The sequence below is a fragment of the Apteryx rowi genome, unplaced genomic scaffold (genome assembly GCF_003343035.1).
Source record: "Apteryx rowi isolate R43461 unplaced genomic scaffold, aptRow1 scaffold_110, whole genome shotgun sequence".
Lineage (NCBI taxonomy): Eukaryota > Metazoa > Chordata > Aves > Apterygiformes > Apterygidae > Apteryx > Apteryx rowi.
This window is the reverse complement of record NW_020447309.1, coordinates 657,183-666,400: the sequence shown is the minus strand read 5'-3', so window position 1 is coordinate 666,400 and position 9,218 is coordinate 657,183. Positions and strand designations below refer to the sequence as shown.

At 37.0% G+C, this 9,218-nt stretch overlaps 1 protein-coding gene across 14 annotated transcripts in view; it reads left to right on the top strand.

Annotated features, from left to right (window-relative positions):
• HNRNPA3 (heterogeneous nuclear ribonucleoprotein A3) overlaps positions 1 to 7,559 on the top strand; it is an 18,429-nt gene extending 10,870 nt beyond the window's left edge. For 13 of the 14 annotated variants that reach the window (XM_026075960.1, XM_026075923.1, XM_026075920.1 and 10 more), the window contains 6 exons: positions 4 to 150; positions 1,876 to 2,001; positions 2,082 to 2,152; positions 2,239 to 5,163; positions 5,252 to 5,324; positions 7,254 to 7,552. In XM_026075960.1, the coding sequence (XP_025931745.1) occupies positions 4 to 150; positions 1,876 to 2,001; positions 2,082 to 2,134 (326 nt within the window). In that variant the 3' untranslated portion in view covers positions 2,135 to 2,152; positions 2,239 to 5,163; positions 5,252 to 5,324; positions 7,254 to 7,552. Of the gene's footprint in view, positions 1 to 3; positions 151 to 1,875; positions 2,002 to 2,081; positions 2,153 to 2,238; positions 5,164 to 5,251; positions 5,325 to 7,253 lie in introns of all 14 variants that reach the window. The other variant, XM_026075864.1, reaches the window with a different exon arrangement.
• The last annotated feature ends 1,659 nt before the right edge of the window (positions 7,560 to 9,218 follow it).

Sequence of the window (9,218 nt, the reverse complement as noted above, 5' to 3'; positions counted from 1 at the left end):
AAGGTGGCAACTATGGAGGTGGTCCTGGCTATGGCAGCAGAGGAGGTTATGGTGGTGGTGGAGGACCAGGATATGGAAACCCAGGTGGTGGATATGGAGGTGGAGGAGGAGGATATGATGGCTACAATGAAGGAGGAAATTTTGGTGGTGGTAAGATGCCAACTCTAGTTAGCCATCCCTTTTTTTTTTAAATCAGGCCTCAGTTGTGCAACATGAAGTATGATAATACATAAGAGTACTTGTATAGTTAGGTCTTAACAGAAAAGATTATGTAGTGTAAGGAAAGTTCTCTCCCATCTGGATAAGCTTTGATTAAACTATACAGCATTGTTTTGCCTGAAACTTATATTTCAAGAAGAAGCAGTTGTAAATCTTGAGTTTGGAGGTGTAGTAGGAGAAAAGGGATAAACTTCACTAATAGCAAGAGGAAAGTTTACCCCGACTACCCAGCCCAGCTCAGACTTGTATGTGAAGTTATCATGTAGATTTCTATTTTAACTTTTCCCCATTTGAAGGGCTCTATTGCTGCCAGTTATCAGTTTATGCTGTCTGGATCATGTTTGCCTTGGCGATTTTAAGTTTGTGCAAGCTTTTTTTTTTACTGTTTTCTTGTGAAATGAGTGACTCAAATTATATTTGTAAAAGCAGGGTTTTTTGCTGTGACCAGACTATACCTGACTAACCCCACATTAAACTTTTAACACTTACTGTATAAAGAATTAGGTAACCTTTGCATATTTTTAAGACAGCTATTACTTGCTGTACAAGGCTTGTATGTAGGATTTACAGATAAAAAGGAGGTAATTTAGAATGCTAGTGACCATAGTCCACATGTCCAACTCTGGTTGATGCAATGTTACATAATGTATTGAAATAAAGGCCAAGACTAAGTTACAGAATTTCACTACTAAAGATGTCAGTCATGGATGATGATAATTTCACTCCCCAACATAACTGTGCTGGTAAAAATCCCTTATTGTAGAGCAGTGGAATGGCTCAACCCTCAATTCTTGAACACTGGTTACTTAGACTAATAGAACACCGCATTATGGTAATACTGTTCTACAGCATTAACTAGAGTAAATCCTTGGTAAGTGATTAACATCTTCCATTTTAATATCTAACCAAAATAAGCTAGCTGTGTCCTGTTGAGTAATCAGTTCAGCAGTGTTCCTATTCTTTGTGAATGCTACATTTCCCTGAAGGGTGTTCTGAACTGTGTTGTTAATTCTTAAATTTGGAGCAACTTCTGTGGATGTCTGTTACGACTGACATGATGTTTCTGATTAGGGTATCCCACAACTACAAAACCAGCTTAGAGTCTTTACTACAATGGTTGGGGCAGGAGTAGTAAGAATTTGCAAGGACTAGTGCAGGTTTGGGGAGTTAATCTGGTGCAAAATTTGCTGAGTGCTAATTTATACCCTCTGAGGTATTTATTCAGTATGCCCCTTACGGTTCTGTTGCTTTTGAGAGCAAATAAATCGTGTGCTTGGTTTGTGGTTTACGTTGTTGTTGTACATGCAAAGCACTAGGCAGTGGAAGAATGACGGTGAAACTCATGTGCTTTGAGTTTAGAGGCAATCATTAAATTTGGCCTACTGTGTTAGCTTCAAATTGCCTATTCAGATCAGTTTAAGTTTTCTAATATAGTCTGGTATTTTTCACCTTCAATGAAATACGTGTTTCTAATCTTGAAAATGCTAAGGATTTTCCCTCGGTGCATTGTGAGTAGAGGTAGTATGTGAAATGTTTGCAATTCTGTTTTAGGCTGTTTTAAACAGCTATTAAAATTTATGTTGAATCCTTAAGTTGACAAGCTTCATGACCTAAGTATTGAACACAAGTGGGTTTATAAATCTGCATTTGTTTCAGGTAATTATGGTGGCAGTGGAAACTACAATGATTTTGGCAATTACAGTGGACAGCAACAATCTAACTATGGTCCCATGAAAGGTGGTGGCAGCTTTGGTGGCAGAAGTTCAGGCAGTCCCTATGGTGGTAAATACATCTTATATTAAAAATATTCTTCTTTAAACTTTCTTATTCCTATATTTCAATATATACACTTTTTTTTGTAGGTGGTTATGGATCTGGAAGTGGAAGTGGGGGCTATGGTGGTAGAAGATTCTAAAAATGCTACCGAAAAAGGGTAGGTGTAATACATATTTATAATGATGATGAATAATGTACAACTGTTCACTGAGAGTAATAATTTTCTTATCCTGTATTCAACAGGCTACAGTTCTTAGCAGGAGAGAGAGCGAGGAGTTGTCAGGAAAGCTGCAGGTTACTTTGAGACAGTCGTCCCAAATGCATTAGAGGAACTGTAAAATCTGCCACAGAAGGAACGATGATCCATAGTCAGAAAAGTTACTGCAGCTTAAACAGGAAACCCTTCTTGTTCAGGACTGTCATAGCCACAGTTTGCAAAAAGTGCAGCTATTGATTAATGCAATGTAGTGTCGATTAGATGTACATTCCTGAGGTCTTTATCTGTTGTAGCTTTGTCTTTCTTTTTTCTTTTTATTTTCCCATTACATCAGGTATATTGCCCTGTAAATTGTGGTAGTGGTACCAGGAATAAACAAATTAAGGAATTTTTAACTTTTCAATATTTGTGTAGTTTAGTTTTTCCACATTTAGTACAGAGAATTCTATAACAGAAATAAAATGTAGTTTAGGGTGTTTCCTTGTTAGTTAATAGAGAGGATTAATGCATTTCTCAATTACTATTTTGTATTAATTTAAAGTTAACAATAGAAACACCTATTGATTTGCAGTCTTAAGGGGTCTAGTCTCAGTGTATATATGTAACTGTCATTGACATGAGTTACATAGGCATACAGAGGGAAAACATCTGTATGTTGCATTATAGTTTGTTTAGATGTATAACTAGGATTGAGTTACTCAAATTAGTGTTTGTGAATTATAGAACTAAGCTTTACCTTCAAATGAAAATTTCAAATTACTTTTGGTTTGTGCATATTTTTTTAATTTGTAGTTCTGTATTAGTACTAGCGCTTCAAGAAAATAAGGCATGATAAATATTTTAACAAGACCAACTTTAGCCACATTCAAGCTGTCTCCAGTCTCATTTGAGATGTATAAGGGATAACTGCAGTCGCTCAAGTTTTGGGTGAAGAAAAAAAGAAACTTGTTTTTTATCTTTTTATTTATTGTAATTCCCGAGAAGTTAAAGGTGTGGGGGGGGGGTGGGGGGGGGAGAATCAAGTGCCTGTTTCCTTGGGATATACAATGATTCTGTTGAATAAAACTACACTGTGGGGAGGGTGGCTTGCAATTTCAATCTCCTTCCCCTTCGTTTCTCCCCATTTCCCTCTCCCTCACACCAGACTGCACTGTTTCAATTAAAAGAGGTGTCATAGTGAGAGTACTAGGTATGTTCCAAAATAACTTAATGGCTATATACTTTCTTGCATGCACCCTAGGCAATTTTCTGGACACATTCTTCTGACTGGGAGCCAAGGGTAGCACAGGTGTAATCACTGACAGTCCCAGGTAATGCGTTCCAAAAGCCCATTCATGATGGGCTAAGTAGTATAGTTTCCAAGCTTTTTCCCTTGTGAGTATCTAAGCTCAGATAAGAGCTTGAAGATCAGAAGAAAACACAACCTAGTTTGTATTTTACTGATGAGAAGCACTTCCCACGATGTAGAACAAAACATGGTACAGTCTTAAGTTTCCATAGGTAAAATGATAGTGTGTTACAATTTGATCTGATACACTGGAGTAGCAAATCTTATCAGCACATATGGCTAGAAATTGTACTCAATTCTCACTTCTGACTTCCAAATTTAGGCGCTACCATCGGTCCTTTTCTCAGCTGATCTGGCTTTTCTCTCAGCTATTGCCAGGACAGTGCTTTCTGTCAATTTAGACTTAGAAGTAGGGACACAGTCAATAGAAGAAATGCTCAGACACTTGACAGTATGTGCTATTGGAATTATTTTCACCTGTTTCACTTCTGGGTCAATGTGCAGTATAAGGTAAATGCAATTCCAGTGTAGGAATGAATCTGCAAAGATGTATGAAATGGCTAAAGTCATAATCAGTCATATTAATAATGAATTATAATTTTAAGTAGTAGAAAAATGAGTGTGTTGTTGAAAAAAATTAAACAATGTTATTTAAACACTGTTATTGGAGTGTATTTAGACTGCAGTATACTAAAACAAGGAACCGCTGTCAAGATTGGTAGACTCCAAACTGGATTTCAAAGTCTGATTATTCTTTTCTGTGGAGTTTTAAAAATATCTAACTTAAAAGCAAGAATTGGTGATTTAGTGAACACTTTTGTTATTGTACATATTTATTAAGTTGGGCTTGGGGGGGGAGGTTGTATTTCAATAAAGGCATTTTTTAAACAACCCCTTTGGAGTTTGAAAACACGTTCAGAACTTTAAAACACATCTCACTAGGGAGTGAGCCACCTAATTACTGACTTGCTTTGTACATTACTACACTTAGGAGAAGTGTAGACTTGCAACTGGGGCCTGCATCTGATTGCAGGGACAACTGGAGGATGGGGTTGATGTCCCTTCTGAAAATTGATCTGATATTTCTAAATTTCTTAGAATGTATTGACAGTGTTCTTTTTAACAGGGCCTCTTGTAGCTGTACTGTGACAACTGTTAACTTTGAAAAATAGTGTCATAATAAACTTTATGAACAAGATCTGTATGCAACCTTTTAAGAGATGGAGTCTGTAAGTGACCACTTTGTAGGTGGGTGGGATAGCTTAGCTGTTGTTTGTGATGTGGAAAAGTGTAAGCTGTAAGGACAGTGATTAACCAGCTTTAAAGAACCTAGGATGTACTTCTTTGATCCATACTTTGCTAAGGAGACTCATAAGACAGGACTTCAGCAGCCTATTGAGTATGGAGAAGTCAGCATAATTAAAGAATGACAAGGCAGCAGGAGCAACAGCTTCAACTCCAGAAAAGTGAAGGCATAAGATACTGTGCTGATAGTAAGCAGCTTTCCAAAGCTAGTTAAATCTGCTTATCACAGCTGAAATATCGAAGAAAGTCTAGCAAGAGTTCTTCACCTCTTGGAACCTCCTTGAGTGATAGCTACTTGAGTTGACTCAAAATCAATAGGTCTAGCATTTAGACCTGAAAGGAAGGGCAATGAGCATAGGTAAGGTTTGCCTTTAAAATTTTTCATGAATTAAAAAGAGTAGCGGGAGATTTTTTAACAAGGTGAGAGTAATTTCTTTAATTTTCAGGTTGAATGAAGCTGCTGATTGACAAAATGGGGAATGTCTTGCACATCCTCTTCAATTGGAGGTTTCTGACTGGGTAAGATTTGTAGTGCTTAGTAAAACACTTGTTTAACCTTTATTTCCTTCTAGGCTTTCCTTTACCAGCCTTTTAACATGAAGGAAAGCCTTAAGTATTAGGCAAGTATGGAAGCATATGTCACCCAGTAATTCTTGGTCTGGATCAGGCTTGTTTGTTGACATAATCTGTGTTCAAGAATCTTGCATTCCTGACAGGTACAAAATTGCTGTGTGTCTGAGATCAACAAAATAGAAATAAGTGCTTTGAAAAAAATGCTCTCGTTATGCTGAGGAGCGTACAATCGGTTTTTGAGAAATTGTCCATTAACTTGTAATAAAAATGGAACTCTTAAAGTGTGACGTAAAAAGGTTAAGACTCTTCAGTTCTTCATCACAATTGACAGTAGTATGTAATGTAGTCATTCTGCAATAATTCAATAAAAACATTTTGCATTGATTAGAACAGTGATTTGTCCCATAATAAATGAATCTTGGCTTACCAAGTGATTCCCTTTCAGATTTCTAGTGCTTTCAGGGTAGTTTAGTAGAGGTTAGTATTGTAAAGTGATACCCAGCTGAAAGCAGAACTGCTTTTAATTGGATGACTAACAGTAAAATAACTTTTCATGGAATCTGCTTTTATGCATATGGGTTCTTAACTCTGGGAACGTACTTTCCTGTTCTTCTGTATCTCACAGGTTGTCATAGGTATGCAATATTTCTGTTCTTAACTCTTTCTGTCTAGTAGTCTAGTACTTAAACTGTTAACAATATGTTTTTGAGTCTTTGTAGTATTTTTGTGAAGTCAGTTTCTTTTTTCGTGTTGATTATGCTTAAGTTACTCTGAAAATAAAGTCAAATGGCATATGCTTTTGCATTTCTGTTTAGCTTAAGGCTTAGGTATGTTCAGAGTGATTCCAGCATTTAAACTTGTTACCTGCTGTCTCTAAACATCTGGAAAGTAAACTCTTGACACTGCAACATGTACAATTAAAAGCTTGATGTAATTTACAGTGGTAATGCAGAGATTTTCCTATAATTAGGATGTTCTTATGAAATGGAAATCTCACAGGCTGAATATATATATATATATATATATATTTTTTTTTTTTTTTTTAAGTGACAAACTTTTCTTAGCCAAGGGTGAGCCAAAATTAAAAATGCTGCAGGGAGGTCACGATCTTGTCTTAAATGCATTATACTAGATACCTTGTTGTTTAGGTGACTAGCTTGTTTCTGTACCTTTGCTTTTCTTCTGCAATGCAGATAGTTTCATGGCCAGCAGTTTCATTTCTCCAAATCAAATTCAGATTTAGATATGGAACTCGTTTAATGCATGCTCTATGGCTGTTATTCTTGTACATAGAGTCCATTTTCTAACAGGTTCTAACTAGTTGCTTTTTAAATAGGGCTATTGAGAGCATAAACCATGGCATATAAAATACAACTGAGGTTTTTCTACAGTAGCTGCTTTTAAAAACAAAGTATTGGTCCCTAAGCTGCAGTTCTACAGAAATTTGTTCAATACCTAAAGGTGTTTGTTAACTTGAAAGCAAGTGGTATTTCCAGTAGTAAATACATCTTTCTCCAAAAGGGGCGCAGATGATGCAGATGTGATAAATGCTTTGTCATTAGAAAACACTGAAATTAAACACATTGTCTTAACTTGGATAGCCTTTAAATATTGTAAGGTGGAAAGGGGGATGCTCCTAGCCTTTTGAGTCTTGATTGTGTGATGTATTGACTTGCTGTCTTTGGTTCTTGTATTTGGGAGATTAACATGTATTCATATACTGCCATCAACACTGTGCTGGAATATTCACTCTCATATCAGTCTGATCTCTGACAAATACTTGTATCTTAACTTGTGTGGAGCATGAAAGATCTTGAGTGTCACTAAACTTCAGATATCTGATGGATGATTCTTTTTCTACTGTGGGTGCTACAGGTTGACATCTCTATCTAAGATTAGCTTTTTCCTGAACTAAAGTAATCCAAGTATCTCCATAGAAGAAAAATGGCCTTCATGTAGAAGATAATATCGCAAGATTGGAAACAGAATAATGTATTAAAATAACTGGCAAAGACTTCAAGAGCAATGGTGCTAGTGTGGTGAAATTTTAATACTTGTGGTTAAACAAGTTTAAAAATAGCATGGATATTAATAACTTCAGTATAGTCCATAATGGATTGAAATTTGTTAATATTTCATTTTTGTATCAGAATAAAGTGTATATTGTCAAATGACTTACAATCTGAAATGTGTTGTCATCACCTTTGTTAGTGCTGCGAGGAGCACAAAGAAGTCTTAACTTATTACAACAAATTGAGTAATAGGGTCATCTTTCCCACTCAGGACTGTAAGTCAGAAGTTATCTTGGTTCAGCCCAGTGCCTGAACTTTGGTTTTAACATCTTTGCAACTGAAGGTTTTGGTCAAAATATGAATTGTCTCCCTATGGAGCCTTGTCAGTGTACGAGGTCAGGATTGTGATGCATGAGAATTTACAGGAGAACTTGGCACTGTCACTGTCGTTCCCAGGTTGAATATTTTCATGCGTACCAAAATCATCTATTGTGGAATATTTTTTTTCCCTTTATTCTGTTGGGTATTTCAATGCAAGTACAACCATCATTCTGTTCATGACATGAAAAATACTGGTTTTAAACTGCGAATGCAGGTTGTTATGGTGTGAGTTACTTCAGAATGATTCTTTGATGGAATCCAAATGGCTTGTTTGCTGCGTTAACTATTTTTTTTGTTGTTGGTATCTATTTGTTTTTTAGCTGCTTTTCTTATCCTGGTAACAGAATCAGTTTTCCCTATATTTGGTTTTAGAAATGTAGGTTGTGCAGTACAGCAACCCCNCCCCCCGCAAAGGTTGTAAGGGCTTCGCCTAGGGCTTTTGCTTCAGGGTTTAAAAAAAGGACCAAATTAAAAAGGGGGACTCTGAGGTCTCTGTTCTGTAGCCGATCTGTGATTAAAATATTTATCTTGCATCTAGACAGACCATTTTCCTCACAAACCAGAGACATTTGATAGCCTAATTAAGAGGAAACAAAGTCAGGAGCTTTGCCTTTTTAGGTTTTCTGTAATAGATCATCAAACCAGTCTGTGTATTAGAGCTACTTTATCAGCCTTGAAAGACAGTTCAGGACTGTAGCTCAGTGTTCTTCCTCCTTAATGCTTATGCCCTAAAATTGCCATCCTTAAGAATGGCTTGGATCTTCTTGCTTAAGAATGTGCCAAAATCTCACGTTCCTCTACTGTTTCAATGAGGGTTTACTGTCCTTAGGAGTGTTCCCATTCCTAGGCAGTATTGAAGGCAAAGTCATTTGAGGCATATTTGTACAACAGCAAGAAAAGCATCTCTCACAGTGTGGCAGTATCTTTGATTTAGCTGACCTGGTGCCTGGCCTCCTTCATAGAGCGAATAAACCTGCTTCATCGGTCAAATCCAGCCCCTAGCACTCTAATCACTGTTATTGGCTATTTGCTCCAAAAAGAGTAGTCCTCTTGCATTCAGAACGTGGCAGTTCTGTATTTTATAATCTCAAGAAGTGTACAGTGGAATGGACTGACATGTTAATAAGGAAGGAGGTTGGCATGAACAAGGTAAGTAGCCTGAGAGTGCAAGTTGCATCACCTGGATTTCCATTTTCCAATAAATATTTTCTGCGAGAACATAAATGTGACTATTTAAAGTTGCAGGGTCAAGTAGCAGGGTTCCCAGTATTTGTAGGTATGTTGGGAATCTGAGGATACAGTTTTGCAAGCAACTGATCTGACTAATGTCCACCCATTACAAAATGGGAGAAGTCTCTCTTCCCTTCTTCCCTTTCCCTGCTTTTTTGCATGAGCTTGCATTTGTTGCAGTGCTTATGCAAAAGGACCGACTGCTTGCTTCTTCCAG